At 42.5% G+C, this 18,773-nt stretch overlaps 1 protein-coding gene across 4 annotated transcripts; it reads right to left on the reverse strand.

Annotated features, from left to right (window-relative positions):
* Positions 1–6: 6 nt before the first annotated feature.
* Positions 7–17,971, reverse strand: LOC142373238 (ceramide transfer protein-like). Of its 4 annotated transcripts, XM_075456405.1 has the most exons (19): positions 17,286–17,971; positions 15,595–15,729; positions 10,098–10,214; positions 9,887–9,952; positions 7,401–7,508; positions 7,071–7,209; positions 5,588–5,671; positions 5,144–5,301; positions 4,954–5,046; positions 4,772–4,858; positions 4,593–4,685; positions 4,390–4,446; positions 3,207–3,302; positions 2,897–3,029; positions 2,708–2,778; positions 2,476–2,604; positions 2,224–2,353; positions 1,893–2,029; positions 7–1,780 (listed from the first exon to the last, which is right to left on the reverse strand). In XM_075456405.1, the coding sequence occupies exons 1-18, from the start codon at positions 17,394–17,396 to the stop codon at positions 1,902–1,904; spliced, it is 1,935 nt and encodes a 644-aa protein (XP_075312520.1). In that variant the 5' UTR covers positions 17,397–17,971; the 3' UTR covers positions 7–1,780; positions 1,893–1,901. The 4 variants fall into 4 exon arrangements, with proteins under 4 accessions (XP_075312520.1, XP_075312522.1, XP_075312521.1 ...); XM_075456407.1 differs by lacking the exon at positions 9,887–9,952; XM_075456406.1 differs by lacking the exon at positions 4,390–4,446.
* Between the last annotated feature and the right edge of the window lie 802 nt (positions 17,972–18,773).

An 18,773-nucleotide genomic window follows, 5' to 3' on the forward strand; every position in this document is an offset into this window, starting at 1 on the left:
GAAAAATGAAGGACAAACTTATTTATTTCACTTTCAAAACGGGGCAGAAGAGATGCCGCGTCATCACAGTACATTTATAAGTTGATCCCACAGCATTAGTATGAACAAATTTACACTTATTTCTATCAGAAATGTTCGCTTTAGGTGAGAAAGCTTCAGCCTGGTGTCCTTCCACTTAAAAGAGTTTCATCTGGCTTCACGGTGCATCTCACCCAAGCTCTGAAATCAAAGGCTGATGGATGATAAAGCACTATCAATCTAAACCACCACTGAAATGACCCCGGGGAAAACATTTGTGCTGAAGTAGAAACACAACTGAAACGTAGCATAACTCATGCATAGGTCTGAGACATGCCCGGAAACTTGAGGTGATTTAAAAAAGAAAAGAAAAATCCCAGCCTCAGACTGATGAAAAGGTGCGCCGACAGTTTTCATTTAGCACGTCTTATCTTTAAAACCAAGTTCTTGGCTCAAGTTGCAAGAAGAAGAATCCGAAAAATGCAAGACAGCTGAATGTTTTCAGCACTGTAGCCGTCGCTACAGACTTCATGTAACAACTCAAATACTGACGCAGGAGGGGTACTGAAATGAGACATCGGGCATCATCTTAACATGAAAACAGGAGAAAAAAAATATAAAGCAACGCCAAATTCGGATGGTCTCAAAGCGGATAAAAGATGGCAAGAAGAACCCAACCAGGAGGCACTTCACTAGTGATTTCACAGGTGTGCCCAACAGCACCCTTTACCCCATCTGAATCTACAGGTTCCTGTAACACTAAGGCATCTGGGCTCAACTGAAGTCACAAAGCTTTACAGACCTTCAGCGAAAAATGCTCATAAAACTATTTATAATTTAAACATTCCACGAGCTACAACATATTAACAATGAAAGCCAGGCGAATGATGTGCATATTTATTTACACTGAAATGACCTTTAGTCTCTCCTTCAGCACCCATAAGAGGTGGTTTCATTAGAGAGAAAGTCGGACAGCCCTCTGAACTTAACACAAATAAGATGACAATCATGTCAAACAATCCACGTTGTTTCACAGGGACTGCGTGAAAAGGAAGCTTAACACGACTCGTTTGAAAAATCCACACAAAATATAGCCTTGTTTCAGTCTAAAAGCTGTGGTTTCTGCTCGTTTTTACAAACTTCTTACAGATTGTACATACATTTAAATATTACATCTGCCGCGAAGGTGACAATGTAAAAAAAAACAACCCTGCAATGAGCATGAAAGATGGCGTCGACGGCAGCCGCAGGAGCTGCAGGATGCTTCACAGAGGGGGAAAGTAACGCCACCTGCTTGGTGTGTTTAATCTCTGGAGAGAAATTTTAAAGATGTTTTTTAATCTTTAATGACACCTGAAATAAACTATTAGTTAATTGATCCCCACCGAAGGAGCGCTAGCCTCCTTTCTCTGCTGGTACTCGTCCTTCGTTCAGTGTGCGGTGCTGAAGGCAGAATTTCACAGCTCCTAATTGGAAATATCAACGGGAGGTTCTTAATGTGGGGAATCAGAGACCTAACCATTCCCAACCTCAAAAGAACCATCCACGATGGCTGCCTCGCACGTGTAAAGATGTGAAAACAAAAGCATTTGACCCCCTTTTTTTTTTTTTTTTGCACTTCACACACTTGCTTGCACACATCATAACGGCAGCTAAGAACTAAAAGGGGAAGAAAAATATCCAAATCTTTTCGAGGAGGAGGAGCGGAGCAGCTGTTGTTATCTCAAATCTTCAGGCACGGTTCCGTCCTTCACTCTCCATCCTGAAAAGATGAAGGAGATTCATGTCGTCCTTTCACAATAGAAATCATTTCAGATGAAAATCTGCGGTAATGGATGGGACAAAAAGGAGAAAAACCCTGTGATGTCTCTTACCAGTGAGCCTCAGAATAAGATGGGCTTGCCTGCAGTTTTTTCCTGCACGTAGGAGGTGAAGCGCTTCAGAAACTTGGGGTACTCCCTTTTAGCTACAGCCCTGAGCACAGAGGCAGGAGCCCAGCCTCCTGGATTCACTGCACACAGACAAAAGCAACAGAGTCAAACAGGCACAGCTTACAGAGTCAGAACAAACATCAACACATTGTGTAACATCTGTATGAATGTGTGTGTGAGTGAGTGAGCTGTACTGTACAGACGAGTTAAATGTGAAGGGGAAATGCATCCCGACCATGAAAGTCAGCTGAGATGAGAGTCTGTAAACACACACCATTGGCAACATAGGTGATTTTACACAGGATGTTGTCCCTGCCGATCTCTTTATCTCCCTCTGGTGGGCTGACCAGCGTCTGACAGATCATGGCGATGTTGATTTTGGCACGGACGCATCTGCTGCTGGGCTGTGGAAAAAGAGGCGTTTCGGAGAATGAGCGTTTTTTTCCCTAAAAGAAAACGGCACTCTCGAGTTTCTTACACAGCACGTCAGACCTGAAATGGATCTTTGCGGGCACCGAGTTCTCACCTGGGCGTCATCGTGATCAACCGAGAAGTTGCAGACCAGCCACGTGTCCGGGTCGTTCTCATTGTTGGCCACGATCTTCCTCATGGCAGAAAGGTACAACACGTCTCTCTGAGATGCCGGCCACACCCGCTGCAGCAAAGAGCGATGCTTCGTCACTTCAGTTTCAACATCAGGGATGTTAACAAGTCATAGGTGCGCGTGTGAATTCAGACGGTTAGCGTCTGGCTCCTACCTTATGGGTCTGATAGACAATGGCGGCATTGTCCGACAGCGTCTCCACAACATTAAAGTTCTCAATAGTGGCTAAAGAGAGCAAACAAAACAAGAAAAGTATCACAATGATGAGCAAAGTTTTCATGGAATTTCAGGAGTTTATTGCCAGAGGCGGCCTTTCTCTGTTATTCAGAGCACAAGGACCTACTTTCCCAGTCGTTGCGGTACGCCGTGTCCCAAAAGTAGTGGCAGAGCTCGTGACCGGTCACCCCCTTCACTGAAATAGTGGCCTTCAACGGGTCCAGTACGATCCCATTCTCCTCCACCTCTCTCCTGTACACCTGTGGATACACGCCACTTATAAGTGAAATCCTCTCATTATCACACTCTCTAATCTGCGTCGGCTTAAGAAAACATTGTGATCCAAAAGCAAGTTCAAGATGAATAGAAGTCTTTTAAAAGGACCTCGCGATTTATCCTGTGATTCAGAAGCCATGATGTAAATACTGTAAACATACTTTCATTTCTCCTTCCTCTACAACGAGCTGCCAATTGGCATCTCCGCCAACATCCTGCAGGGAGTAGGTGATGTGATTCTGCACCATCTCCTCCACCTACGAAACAGCGGAGGGGAAGCACAGACCATGAGATACAAATCGTGTAACTGAAAAGGTGCTCAGGTGCCGTGACTGTAATAAGATTCAGGGTCCGCCGAGAGCCAGGCAGAAACAACAGAGTTAAGTGTGCCAGATGTTGCACTTTGGCAGATATTTTCAGACTAATTTTGACCCACTGCTCATACAGATGTGGCCTGCTGGTCTACTCTTAATGTGAGGGCCCAAAGTTAAAGGATTACTGGAAAAAAAAAAAAAGGTCATTTATCTCCTAATTAATTAATTAAATCTCCTCATCTCCTACTTCAACAAGCTTGACTGATTATTTGCTGGAAACAACTGCAAAAGTAGACACAACCATCTCATCTACATGCCAGTGATGATTTTTGGCGATGCCGATAAGCCTTTATTGGACCTGATACAAATGACATCATAATATCATTGTGCTTCTCTACAAAAAGAAGTTCTAGAAATTTACGCTGCTGTCAGGTTATGTGTTCTGCTGCCTGAAATCCATCTCCCCTTCTGAAGCCGATTAGCCTGCTGCGCTAATTAGCAGCATCTTGTTTTCAGTAATGTTATTTCTCGGGCAGTCGGCGCAGCCTGCAGCCACAAATTAGGCCCGGCTGACGACCAAGAAACAGCTGAGACAAACAAATAAAAACATGCAGGCCGGCCACATGACATTTAGAGAGTGAGTGGATCAGTTCAAATGGCTGCAATGAGGGGATAAAAATGGGAGTTTATAAAAGTGACACAAGGCCTGTGTGGATGACATACGTTTGCCATTAAGAGTGAATGTTCCTGACGGTCAGCATATTTAACAGCTCCCACAATCAGAGCAGCAGAAATGAGAGAAACTACACCAAAGTGTACAAGTAGCAGGCAAACAAATGATTAATTCAGGTACAAAAATAATTGTGCTTTTCATGCTCGAAGCTAATCCAGTGTTGTTAAAGATGTGTACAGAATATTCTTCCGGAAATGTATGCGGTTAATGGAGATTCAGCAGAAAAGCAAACATGGTGTCGAGTCGAGACAGATGAAACACAGAAGAGTGAGCGGCTAAGCCTTGGCAGGAAGTTACCTCTGTGCCGAATCTGTGGGCATCAAGAGGAGGGGCCCTGACTATCAGACTATGAGGCTACAGGGAAGATGAGAACACAGGGGTTGATGGACATAAAATGTTAAAAAAAAAAAAAATTATTAAATGAAAAGAATTGGAGGGCAGACAGGCGGAATGATCAAAGCAGCTGGTAGAGTCGGAGGAAGGTAAAAAGATGTAGGAACCTTATTGGAGAATCTGTGAGAGCCAGAGCTGGAATATACGTCTTCGGGTGGAACTGGGGTGGATCGCTGTACCCTCGTCTTCTCAGTTTGAGACTAGAGACACACGAACAAAGACGCTTTTAGCTCCCCACACAAACGCGACTTCTGTTCGTATACACTGTACACAGTCCTCTCTTCACCTGTTCCTCTATTTTGTCCTGTCTGTCAAGAGCGGCCTCCACCGCATCGAAAAATTCCTCCTCATTGATGAGGCTGTTTGGACCTTCCTGCAAGCGAAGGGGAAAGAGAGCGTCGCTCGTAAAGTCCACACACTACCCAGAGTTGATTCGTTGTGTTATGAGGAACTTCGCGCCGACTTTACCTCATAATCTGGTCCTCCAAAATGAGACTTTTTTTTCAGCTCATTGAGGGCACATTTATAGCCGTCTTCTATCCTTCGTCTCTTTTCCATTTCCTACACGAGCACAAAAAAAGGAATTTAAAAGATGTCCCACTGCAGTTTCAGAAGATGAAAACCTTGAAAAAAAAAAAAAAACATCATTATTACAGACCTTATCCACTCTCTTCTGCCAACTGTCTTCTCTTTTCACCATGAGGTCGATACAGTGGGACAGAGTGGCTAAGATCCCAGCTGTGGTGGCCTTGAACGTGATGGCCTCCCCCTTAAAGTCTATGCCATTGATTCCCTTCGGACTCAGACACTGGAACACTGCACCAAAGAAGAGCAGAGAGACAAAAGTAAATGCTACGAGTGATAAACGACAAAATTGTACGACCGATGTCACATGTGGCTAAGACTGAGTCTGAGGAGTATCTATTAACTGTCAAGAATGCAGTCGTTTCACGAGCTTCAATATTCATTTACTCAGCTGCTCTCTCACTTGTGCACTTTCTGTCCTCTTCAGTTTTGTTTTTCTCTGCCTTATACGAGTCAACTCTTTAAAAAAACAAAAACACTTTTCAGGGTATTCAAGGGAGAACTATGCATTACTCACATTTTTCTTTGCTACCATTGTGGTTGTAGAGAAAATCCCCATCTGTGCGGGTGTTCGGAAAGTCATCTTCATCATCCTCCACGACTAAAACATACAAACAAACAAACAAGAAAAACAGAGTGATTCAGACGGGAGACAGAAACACAGAACAGGTATGTGCTGCACACAATCCTTTTCTCATGGGACTCTTGTGAAAGTAGCACAAAGCGCCCCCATTCATAACGTAAGCTGCAGCACGGAGCGCCATGAGACTGACAGACCTCCGCTGCGCTGGACAACATGACAATGGTCTGGTTTCATCATCAAAATGGAGGCAGGGTGAGAGGGGAAGACGGGGAGGGAGGTGAGCAGGGACAAAAGCAGGGTTTCATTCAGTGTGGTCATCCACGGGCACCCAGTGCAGACGGCCATGAGCAAATGTGCAGCCAGCCAACATGGGGAGAGTGAGTGGGGTTACAGAATAACTGCCGTCTGAGTCACAACACACACACACACACACACACACACACACACACACACACACTCTCTCTCTCTCTCTCTCAGAACAAGATTTTCTTTTATTTCTGAATTCCAAATATTTTCAGAATTTATGTGAAAATGAATCAGTCTCACTTTGGTTTGCAAAAAGTCACCGGTGTGGCATCACCTCAAACTTCTCTTCTATCCTGTCCAAATGTTGTCATAGTAACTAAATAAACTAGACCTGCGGCAAACAGTTATTTAGACAGTTGTCGGATCAAACGGTCGTTTTATGAGACAGCTAATCTCACAAAATGCCATCTCTGCTTTAAAATGTGAAGCTCTGGTTCACGTCTGCCATAAAAAAAAAAAAAATAGTATGAAATCTTTGGAACAAGTAACTGTTTTTCCATTTTTGTTTGTCGACCGATTAATCCAGCAGCTGTTTCAGCTGTAGAAAATGCCTGAAATGCTACAGGAAAGTGGTACTTTTACACTTAAATGTAAAATGTGACACCAAAAATACATATGTAGCAGACATGGCTACAACAATGCCACCCGTTACATTGTCAAATGCAGTTGTTTTGCATTTGGCTGCTGCCATCTTGACCTTTTTTGGAGCCAGAAGTTAAATCTTAGACTTAAATACTTAGTTTTTGTCCAATAAAGTAATAAGTATTTGATTATGGGACATTTGTTTTCAAAAATAACCAGTAGCACACTGATCAGCAGGAGTGACTAACCGATGACACCATAATGACTTGTGAACAACATTTACTGGCTTAGTATTTCATGAAATAACTTAATGTCTTTTAGTTGAATATGAATTGGGGCTGGAGACGTTAGGTAGTCCCCCTTCCTGGTAACAAATGGCATTGTATTCCATCTCCACATTAGCTTCATATTTGACAGTGAGTTGCGACATTTTCCATTTACAGTCTCTACAAACAACAAAGGTGTTGATGTTTCCATCAACATGGCAAAGGAACCGTTGAGCAGGAGTGTGGGTGTTTGTGTCTCTCACTTTTGTCTCTCTGCAGCTCATCCTTGGACACGGCATCTGCGCAGCCATCAAAGTATTTCTGAAGCGTGTCCACCTGTCTGCACAAGATGTCTCTGAACGTCTCCATCTCTGCCAGCTTCTCTGTCAGGCTGTGACCCTTCTGAAGGAACGAGAAAGAAACGTATTAATATTTCTGTGCACCACTGGTCGACCTTTCCAGTGGAGATGCGCTGCTTGTTCAGTATCTCAAAAACTATTCAAACGACTCGCACGCATCCCACCTCCCTCACGTGTGTAGATACAAAGACCGAAGCCAACGTTCCCCTCAGCGAGTGTAAATGGAAAACTCACTTTGAAGGAGGATGTGGAGGTGGCAGAGTAGCCGCTGGTGGCTGATGTGAGTGACAGCATGGAGCCGTGGCGCCGAAGACTGGACTCTGAGCCATATCCAGGATCAGCCTGTCGGAGAGAGCCGAAGGTGAGGTGGGAAAAACAAAAACAAAAAAAAATTAGATTTAAGATAAGTATGAGGAGGAGAAATAGACTGTGATTCAGGATACTGTTAAATATAAGGAATGTCAGTGTAATATGGAAATATGATCAGGAACCTGCAGTTTTGTGACATACACACACACATACAGAAAAAGAAGAGGAAAAATCCCTCCGCATAAGTATCAGATTTGTGTCATATTATAACTATTGGTTCACAGTATTCGACATTTCTGGAATAAACACCAACTTATTACATCCAAATATGTTGAATAGGTTTTAATAGACATTTGACGGCGTTATTCTTAATGTTGTATTGATATATTCTGAAGGGATACTGTCAGTAGAACTGAAACCACGTTCCTGCCAACCTGACCGGTTCCCCTTTCCTCTTACACAACATGCTGGCTCGAAAATAGATGGTCGCCTACACTGAGCAGAGACGGCGGTGTGTCCCTTTAAGACACACTTCCAATTTCAGCCACCAGGGGGCATGGCAGGTCAACGCACGTGGCTGAGATTTAAAAGGGACTGAGGTAACTGTCGGTCAATGACCGGGAGTAGCACTGCCTGTGGATTTTAGCCACTGCTGTTTGCACTTTAACCAACATGCTGCTACCCCAGTGACTTCCTACCACAGTCTGTCTCTTTGCATGAGGGCTGCTTAATCTGTTTGATATTTGGGTGAAAATAAAAATTGAAGTAGGCCGAGGATTTGTTGCTGCTGCAGCGTGTGATAAAAATCAGAAAACACACATCAGTGCAGCGGGACTAAAAGTAACATCTATCAGATACGGGGTGTCCTGTGAGCTCCGAGCAGCATGTGTGCAGGCATCCCACACAGACACACCACAACAATCTTTGAACGGTAGGAGATGCAATACCTGGTGTTCCCTAAAGATAAGAAAAGGAACAGTCTCGAGCAGAAGGAATATTTCTAAATCCCCATAAAACAATGATTTAACAGAACGTCAAGTTTCTGGATATCACAAGTATGACGTGTCCGGCTTATCTAAACAGTGACGGTATCCTTGAAACAAGTGTTTGACATTTTCAAACATTTTTCTGGTCGCTGTGTTAGCTGGAGTGTTTTTGTGTCTCCCTGGCGACGCTTGCTGAGGTGAGTAATGTGGGGTAGACAGCGAGCCTTTCAGGAAGAAGAGTTTTCAGTGGTGACTCATTGTGGGTGGGATGCCTGGGTATGTGCACAAGACTCCCTCCTGCTCCCCTGAGTCACTGGTGTTTGGGATGGAGAGAGAGAGAGAGGGGGAGGATGGGGGGGGGTTTCCCAAAGCAAACATCAGGAGTGAGCAGCAGCATGTGTTTTGACAGTCTGAAGGCGTGTTTCACGCTCTACTCCTCTATGTCAGAGAGAGAGATTCTGGTTATGACTCCTCTCTTTAACCTTGGATTAAATTTAAGTCCAAAATGAAGCATAGCCACGCCAAGTGTGAGAAGTAGAGGATTTCTGTTGGCTGTAAATGACGTAAACATAACCTACAATTTTAGAGAGGCGAGGTCAGACAGTCTGCATGTCCCATGCATGAGATTGGAGGAACCATTGCCGACTAATTTCTGGGTGAGGCTGTGCAACTCATTTGCATTTGCTGTCAGGAACTGATAACATGAGTAGCTAGCAAACTAAAGGAGAAGTTGGCCAACGCTACGTGGAGAAAACAGCAGAAGCAAAGTCAAATTATTTAGTGCATTTTGGCACTTTATTTCTTGTTTAAAGGTGTCCAAATAGAAAATAAGTTGTTTAATTGGAGATAACATAAAGGTATTATAAAGCCTGACGCTGTTCCAAGACAAGTACAAGCAGGCATATCTGTCCAGGGTTTCTTTCATCATTTCTTTCTGTCCCACACCTGCTCGCAACTCCTGCAATCAAGCATTGAGTCTCTTGGTACATGAGACTTAAGTAAAGGCATTTTAAGTAAACACCAAAGCGAGAAAACCCCGACTATAGTCCAGGACGATTAACCTTGCCTGTTCCAGGCAAGTTATCGTATGTTATCTTATGGCTGTGCTCTACAAACAGCCTCCCCAGCAGGTTTTGTTAGAGTTATCCAAGAGCCGAATGTCTGCGTGAAGAAGGATTATGCCAACCTTGAGCCAACTCTGAGCTTAGCATGCTGCTGTGTTAAGAGCTCATACATTTGTCACGGACCAATAGTGAACCCTCTACAATAAAACTAACCACACAAAATAACATGCTTATGCAGAGGAACGTACAAACACACACACACACACACACACACACACACACACTTGATGTGACAGTGTACTGTTGTAAAGACAAGTGTACCAGAACTCGTACAGTCCTACAGAGTTGCCAACAAACGCACCAGTGGTGGAGGGATGATTACTGTCCCCTGGACTCCTCCCCTCTCTCTCTTCCCCTCTCTGATATTCTAATAGAAACACGCGCACACACAATAAACACATACTTTCATAAATCCAAGCTTGTTTATTTATTTGTTTAAATCTTACATGGGATTTGATTTATTTTGATGCCAGCAGTTTATCATCTGCTGTGTTACAGTGTGCCTGGCTTACCTTGTGCAGCTCAATGGAGTCAATCCATCGGTTTCTGTGCTCCGGGTCTTGAGCTCTTAGGTACCACACGCTGTCGTTTACACTTATGTCCAGCCGGCACTCGTCAAACTCATGAGGCTAAGGTACACACACACACACACAAAAAAAAACAGAAATAAGTGGGTTAATCAGTGTGTTCAATTCTGTTCAATGAGGCCAGGTGTGCGGAGTGGGCCTGCCTATTATTTGACATGACTTAGTTTGCTCTTGTGGTGTCATAGCAAGAGAGAATTTGCAAAAGCAAGAGAGGTGAGGTGGCAACCAACGTAATCCGACACTAAAAAAAAAAATAAAAAAACTCATTTCACAATCTGTTGTTGAGTCGAACTAACAACCACATTCTCAGTGATGTGACTTAAAAGTTTTATTTTCATTTAGGCTAATCTGTATATCTTAAAAGCAATAAAAGTCAAAGAAGAGTGCACAATGCACACACAGATTCCATTTCTTAACAGCATCCTGTAGGAGGAGCAGTGACGGATTACTGGCTTTTTCCTGCAGAATGGAGCATTTTTCTAATAGCTCTCCACTGTACTGCAAGCATCGTAAACATGCCGTTGTGCCGTGGGCAACGAACACAACCAGAATGCGTGTGGATGTTTATGTGTGCGCCGGGAAGTGAGAGTGTGGAGGGACGGTGGGAGATAGCAACAACATTAACCTATGCAGCATTCACCAAAATATTCCGAAAGGATACCTCAGCAGCGAGTCCCAAGGTTAAACTGCTCTCAAGGTCTGATCACCGTGACAGAACAGGCTGATAAATGAGCGAGAGTCCAGCTTGTTCGGGCAGAGTCAAGGACAAGGTTAGCGAGGGACTGAGGACTGGAAAGAAATTGAATGAGCACGCTGCACTAACCGTAAGCAAAATAAAAGGAACTCAAAGAAGAACTGAACACATTTAGGGATCCCTGATTTGGTGCGACTGTAATACACAAACAGTGGATAGACAAGTGTTAACAGACTACGCTGGGCCAAAATAACATAATAACTGAAATTAACAGCACCATTTGTTTAATTACTGCACTTATTGATTCCAGGGGTTGGTGGATCAATATGATGTGAAGAAAAACATAATTATACTTTATTGAGTTTTACTGTCTACCAACAGTATTTAATCTATAACAGTCTCACACTACTTAAAAATGCTGAACTGTGCGAGACGAGCACTAATCAAGCAGGCAAATATAATCTTTAACAATTTACATATCCAAATTTATCACCCAGTCAACATCACTGCCAAGAGATGCGAACATTCCTGAGGACTGTATTATTTCAGTGCATTGGCAGACCAATAAACGGTCCACTTTAGTGTCTTTGGCATGTCATAACAACAGTGTAACTGGGAAATGTTGCCAGGCATCGGCGCCATCACCAGATGCTCTGAGTTAATGGTGCACGGCATGAGAATGCACACTGATATCTGTCAGAGTCCGACCTTTATTCAGCTGTTAACCATCAGCTCTTTGCACGAGATCAACACCGGTCACAGTGAAAGACTAGAAGAGGAAGCCCAAGTGAGAAAGGAAACGGGGGTGATGCATCCTAAATCATGTACAGGAACAACAAAAGACCAGCAGACAACTCTCCTCCTCTCCTCAGCTGACTTGAATCGAAACCCAACGGAGTGAACAGTGGCTGAAGAAAGTTTGCACTTAGTTTGAGAGAGTCACTGGGATCCAAGGCAACAGTAAAAAAAAATGAATCAATGACTCGAAGGCCTCTCCACAAGACAAAATGACTGACAATGCTGACAATGAGCTCAGATTGGACCCTATGTGAAAAGCAAGCAGACAGGGGGAAAAAAAATGGTCGGGGGAGGTTGAGCTTGTGCAAGTCTGTGTGAGCTGATGAAACAACTGAAATAACATAAAAAACACAGGTTTGTGTAGAATAAAGCTAATGTGAAAAACCGGAGAACACCCGTTGCCCAGTCTCTTATGTAAGATGTCAGCTGTGCTTCACAGAGTTTTTTTAACAGTCCATTTTTTAAACTATATGGGACAAAAAGTAGATTGTGCCTATCATGGAAGGTAACTTGAGAAGGAGATAGATTTAATCAGACAGTTTACTGAGTGTTGTTTGGCCTTCTTAGGCAGAGTATCAGAGGAGTGTTCTCTTTGTTTGATTAGAAAACTCTGTTATCAGCTTTCCATGATTTTGCTGGCAAGAAGCCTGTGTCAGTAACTGTTTCCAATAGAATAGTACATTTTTCCTTTTGTTGTGGGGTCCTGCAATAGCCTAAATACCACAATTACATCCCCCATGTCAGCATCGTCATATTTGAGCGAGTTTATTTGTTTTGGATGGTTTTTAAAACTGTTGGGAACTTTAAGGGGATCATTTTAAAATGGACGATGGGAGCAAAAAGGAAGGAGGGAAAAAAAAGGGAGAAATATCTTGTGATATGATGCCAAAACGATGAGACAAAATTGTTTCGGCCTGTCTGTTGTCTTCAAACATAAACTTCCTACTTAGCTTCAAAAAGGCTCCCCTTCTGTTCCCTCCAACCTCTTAATGTGTCCGCGACCACAAAGTCTCAAACACAAAGCTGCACTAAACCCAAATGTCTTGTAAACGTTAATGTAACCTACTAACTTCAAATAATGCAGTTAAACCCCATTTATGCTCCAACTAAAAGTCTTAGTCCTATTTCTTAAACTTGGCCAGTGTGGCAGAGTGCCAGGAACATCTTTCTTCAGACTCTCAAACGTCATAATGGGATCACTACGGCACAAGCGGCGGAAACAATGACTCACAGAGAGGTCAAAGCGAAAGACAAGGAAAGGGAAGGCTACATCAGCAAGAGTAAAAAGTAAATTGTCGGTAGAAGACAGACACATTCAGAAGAAAAAAAAAAGGCATGTTGTTCGCGACCCTCCTCATAACCCCTCACTGTGGAGGAAGTCACATGCTGTGAGGAAGAGTCACATTTCCTGGCAAAAGACATCGCACATTTCCATAAGGCCTGGCGTCGCTTGCATCTGTCTATTTGACCAAGTTTCCCTGCCTCTCTAACCATTTCACAAATATTTAATCATTACCGATACGTTGACATACAGGTGGACTGTCACAAAGTAATCCAGGCCAAATAAATTTTGGATCCAGTCTGTACTACTCACCAATTCCAGTGAGAGAAGGAATTACAAGTAGGCCAGTGTGCTCCTATTAACTGACCAGGGATCTAAAAATGGCATTGGAGGTTGTCAGGCTTTGATGTTACAGTTGCAAACCCAGATGAACCAAGAGTAAATCTTACAATCACAAAAACCCAACACTTGAGCGTCACAGGATAGACCAAGCCCACGTTATGGACAGAGAAACCACCATAAACAAAAAGGAGGAGAGAAGCGTGAGCTACTAATAAGTTGGAGGAGTTTGGTTAAGTCCATCCTTATCTCACACTGTAATACAAAGACGATTCATTACCTTGGGCTGTGGTTCTTTCACAGTGAAGAAATGAAACTTAAACTCATAGTTTCACCAAGGTTTCACACATGCCGCACTCCAGCTTTAATCACCCAGTCAGTTATAGTTCATCTTAGACCACTCACTTCCCTTTGACCTAAATAACAAACTCAAATGTACATTTCAAATTCTATTTTTTCTACTACTATTGCATGTATAGACTCAGGCCCTTGCTGATAGTTCCTAACCTCGTGGGAAATCTGCGCTTTACAGCAAGAATTTCCAACAGCGGGAAATACTGGGGGGGGGAACTTAAAAAGATTTATTTTCATAAGTGCATTCTGCGGGTGGATGGCCATCCGAAACTAGAACTTTTCATTATTTATGCTCCAGGCTTATGAAGCCCGTTACAACTGGAACGAGAAGTGACGACAGCAGAGCACCACGTGCAGGTTGATATTTACATAGGCTGGGAATGAAAAAAGCTGAACAAATACACTCAGCCCGCTTTTCCCTGCCTGGGAATAGTCATTTATCAATTTCCCTTGTTACTGTTTGGAAAGAGAGACAGTCAGGCACTGATCTGAGTCCTTGCTGAAATGCAATGAAAGGTGGAATATTGAACGTGCAGAACTAAAAAACACGTATTGAAACACTTGAGTTGAAGACTGTGGAATCCATGACAGGATTTTGTTGAAGGTCTGATTAGCACATGGGTCGCTGCTTCAATGACTACATTCTCTTGACAGCGTTGTGCTGCATTTCAGGGTCTATCCTCTGAAGTAACAAGCATAGTCATTGGGTTTCTAGTTAAGTGTTACCACATAGCCTGCTGCTTTTAATCTAGAACAGCCACCTGACAAGCCAATAGCCCTCAAGCACAATTTGAAACACAATCAGGGGTTGTTGGTAGAGACAAACAAAAAAGGGACCTGCAGTCTGGAAAACTCTGGGGGTAAAGCTTCTCATCTGAGCTTCGAGAATTTAAGAGAATCATATGGTAGATGCCTGACATCTGAATCACATTTTACATGTCAGATGCAGAACTTCTGAAAACCATGTGAGGGAGAAAGGGGGAGTGGGTAGAATGCCTCTGGAGGCAAGAAAGTTTTCCTTTTCTAAATCAGAAAAAATTAGACTGATATTTGCATATTCAGCAGGTAAAAGTCAAAGCAGTGTTTGACAGTCAAAGCTTAAGACTTGGTTTATACGTCTATGAGAGACCGACTCACACAACTGCGGGGATTAACACACATGTGACAGTGCGCCTGCATCACACCCCAGAGACCGAAAGGTGATAGTTGGCCATGGGATTTCTGTGCTGTTGCTTCAAACAAGGAAGCTAAAACTTTAGTGAAGGTAACTCTGGTTCTATGATGGTTTTAAGCAACACAGAAACTTTGAAACAGGACATATGATCAGTGACACTCACTGGCAGAGTTTTGAAAACAGCATACAGCCACACGGACAGAATACTGGTTACTGCGTTGGATTATGAGCGAGCCTGATACACTGAGAGTCTGTCACATTAACCTTTTTTTATGGTGGATGCAGCATATAAAGTAGACCAATAACAGTTGTTTTGGTCTGCGTTGCTATAAAATGCCGTTACATTTCTGAGGAGGTGCACATCAGACTACAAGGAAGCTAGTGTTGGCTACTATGTATCCGTACACAGGTATAACATAGTCTCTGCATCTGACATGCTTAAATCTTCAACCTACATTGCAACAACAAGAGAAAAAAAGCACACAAAACGAGGAAAAGAGCAGTTAAAGGTGAAATTCATTGAATGTTACTCAGATTTACCCTGAAAGAGACATTCTTTCAGGCCAAAACAGTTAAGATTGTTGCACAATTCTTAATTAATCAAATTGTGAGCTTACTAAGCACCATTGAGGGCTAAACAATAAGAGCTATAGTCACAGTCTTAGCTCCTCTTGCACAAACAATGCTTTCTCTTGCAAGATGTTTTGTAAGGGACAATATTGCACAAACTTAACAGAACGGTAAGGCACTCCTTGTAGAGAAGAATCTCAACATCACTTACAGTAATCACAGCTTTGCTAAGGCACAGGGACCCTCGACAGCCATACTCTGTCTCATCCTGAGACTTGTAGTAGCTTAGCGTGTTGTTTTTCAGCACAACCCAGCGGTCCTGCCAGCCATGGATGTAGTTTGTCCACTGAAAAAATTAAAAATAAACATTCATTACCTATAAAATGAAAAGAAAAATACATTGGAAAGAAAATAGATCATTTGAAAATGTTAAGGTTTGATGAGACTACGACTTCAGCTCAGCTGAATGGCATGTTTGGTATGTTATAATGGTATGTTTAGGAGCTGTACTTTATGGCTCTCCATGAAAAATGTCTCCTTCCTAATGTTTAATCTTGTTTACATGTAGCAAATTCTACAGACTACAGTATCCTGCAGTCCAGTACAACAGAATCAGTAGCCCCCATTTCACAAACGATCGCAGGACTTTTGGACCAAAGAATTGTTCCCATTGTTTGATGAAATCTCGAGTATAACAACAAAAAAATGTGTAAGCCTAAACTGAGCTGGGAAAATCTTGGTTGAGACATGTGGGATTTTATGTAACGTGTAATCGTCACGAGTTTTATGAGTTGTACGGGGCTTAGTATGCTCGAACAGGTGAGCTTTTCTGAATGTGGACCTGCTTAATCTCACAATATGCTTGGTTAGCGGGTCACCTTGCAATCTGTTTAGAGGCAACCAGTGTTCAGTGAGATTAATACCACATTAGCTTGCTCGAAGCTTAACTAATTAAAACCGTCATCAGCCCGCCCAAAACAGAGACTAACACAAGTGAGATGAGGCATATGGCGAATTAGGTTACTGGGTAGTTGTCTAGCAGTAGGCTTAACAGCCTGTTTAGCACAGAAAAACGAAGCAGAATCAACATCAGCTTGAAGTGTTGTTTTTCGAAAACAGTACACTCGTTTCCCAAGCATAGGTAACTTTTACCAGTATCCCAACCAAAGTTTTTTCTGTACCTTGCACACTGTTGTTGAACCAATATTTACAACATGACTGGACATCTGCCTGTAACCAGTCATACCACTGGCTCATTCAAGTTGAAATTACAGTGGACATGGAAAAGGAATGAGCAGCTGGCCCGCTTTAAGCCCTTCAGTAATAAGTGAGCCACATGATCTGAAAATATAAAGTACCAGTGAAAGGTTTGGACACACCTGCTCATTCAAAATGAATTTGAAGGGGTGGCCTGTAACTTTTTCAGAATTAAAACATTAAAGCCTGTATTAAGTCTTATGGCAAACCTAGCAACTACTCCCAATTGCTTATCTTAGTGACAGCAATGTGTAAACATTAGGTTAACTGTGATGATCCACTGTACGAACTGGTCCACAATAGTTATTACCTAATATAGTTGTTACAATGTGTTAAGATATGGATAAATAACTTCATAATTCCTATGAAGGATTCTAGCTAGGCAAGACATACCCTGCTTTAGCATTTCAATGTGAGTTTTGCTTTTGGCTTAGAGGGGGATTACCACTGAGTGATTCAACTGCTACATTTAAATTATACAATAGGGATTCAGGATAACCCTTCATTTAAATAGACATGATTTGACAGAACGTTTGCCAATTGCTCAATTTATTTCTGATATGAAGACATACGCCTTCTTAGCAGATATGCCCTCATTGTTTCTGGAAAAGCTGGACAAATTCAGTTGGGTCAACAGTGACTCACCTTACTGAGGACTCCGCTGAACTCTGCGACACCAACGGGATGCAAGTACTCCTCTCTGGGCTCTAAATCTTCTTCACTACCGGAGGAGTTCCAACTCTGGTTATCTGACATCCTTTTGCATATATTTTTTACCACAAATAAAAAACAAAAACAAACCAACAGGGCATACGACACTCAGGTGACTACCGTTAGATTTATAAATACGTTATGAGCAGAGCTGTCCGGTCAAGCAAAAAGAAGCAACAGTTCAATGAATCATGATGTGCTGTTATCGATTGGCTAATAGCTCCGTGTGCAAGACGAGTTAACCAAAATAGCAGCGGAGCGCTCCAAAGATCGATAGCTAGCTCCCACCGTGTAGCGTTTGTTAGCAAAAAAAAAAAGGTTAACCCCAATTTCTTGGTCAAATAGTGCAGGTAAACGTTAGCTGCGCGCGAGACGTTAGCTGTCAACTCCGCTATACGGACTGTTTTTTTTTCTTCGGCGTTCACTGAATCCCAGACGTAACAAAAAAAAAATAATAATAAAATGCGAAAAAATGTGTTGAGGCGAGCTAAAACAGTCACAGGTAACCCGTCGCTGCCTTTCAGAGTACCATGGAGACTGTGACAGCGTTTATTTTGCTCTGAAGACTGTTGACAGCTCTACAGCTCAACGCCATATTCATCTGACGTACAGAACTTCCCCTCAACGGCTGTACGAGCGCGTGTTCCAACTTGTGTGTTGCGCAGGGGCGCTGGCCCGGGTGACGTAATCAATTTCACTCCTAATTTGGAAACAGGCTCCTCCCCCTGTTCATGGTACTCAAAATAGACAGAGAAGTACTGGAATACACCGTGAAGTACTAGAAAAGACGCAGAGGAGGACTTCAAAATAGACTGATGCATCAATACTGTAAATGGAGTATTTAAATTGATAGTTTACATTTTTCTCTGGATAACTGTAGGTGCAATTGTTTTGTTTAAATAATCTTAAACACTTTGGAACAAGAGAAAGCTATTTATTTAGCAATTTATTTAATCCCTTCTAAAACGAACGATTATTCTACATTCATCTCAGTAGAATACTGAATTATGTTTCTTGGCTGATTTAAAAGCGCCTCAGGGCAGACCATGTTGACCAACTATATGTGCTTTTTCAAGAACAATACTTTGTAATACAGCTCAATTTCAAGTTAGGATGCTATGCAAAATGTACAGCACTGTGCACAAGTCTTGAGCCACCCTTCATTCCTTTTTATTTATCTTTCTAACCTTTTTAAACTGGTCTTGAATAGTAGTTCTCTGGGCTTTCTCAGGGAAAGTTTTTTTTCATTGGACATTGGCTGCTTTTTCCTGAAAAGCCTGAAAAGCTCTGCCCCTACAGTGCAAGTGGCAGGAATGAAATACAACTCGTGTGAAAGTTTCCAAGTCAGAGATGTCATTTTCAAGTCTTTAATTTAAGAGGCCACAACATTCTCATAAGGAGGAAGGAAAGTTGGTGGATGTT

Source organism: Odontesthes bonariensis, chromosome 22, assembly GCF_027942865.1.
Source record: "Odontesthes bonariensis isolate fOdoBon6 chromosome 22, fOdoBon6.hap1, whole genome shotgun sequence".
Lineage (NCBI taxonomy): Eukaryota > Metazoa > Chordata > Actinopteri > Atheriniformes > Atherinopsidae > Odontesthes > Odontesthes bonariensis.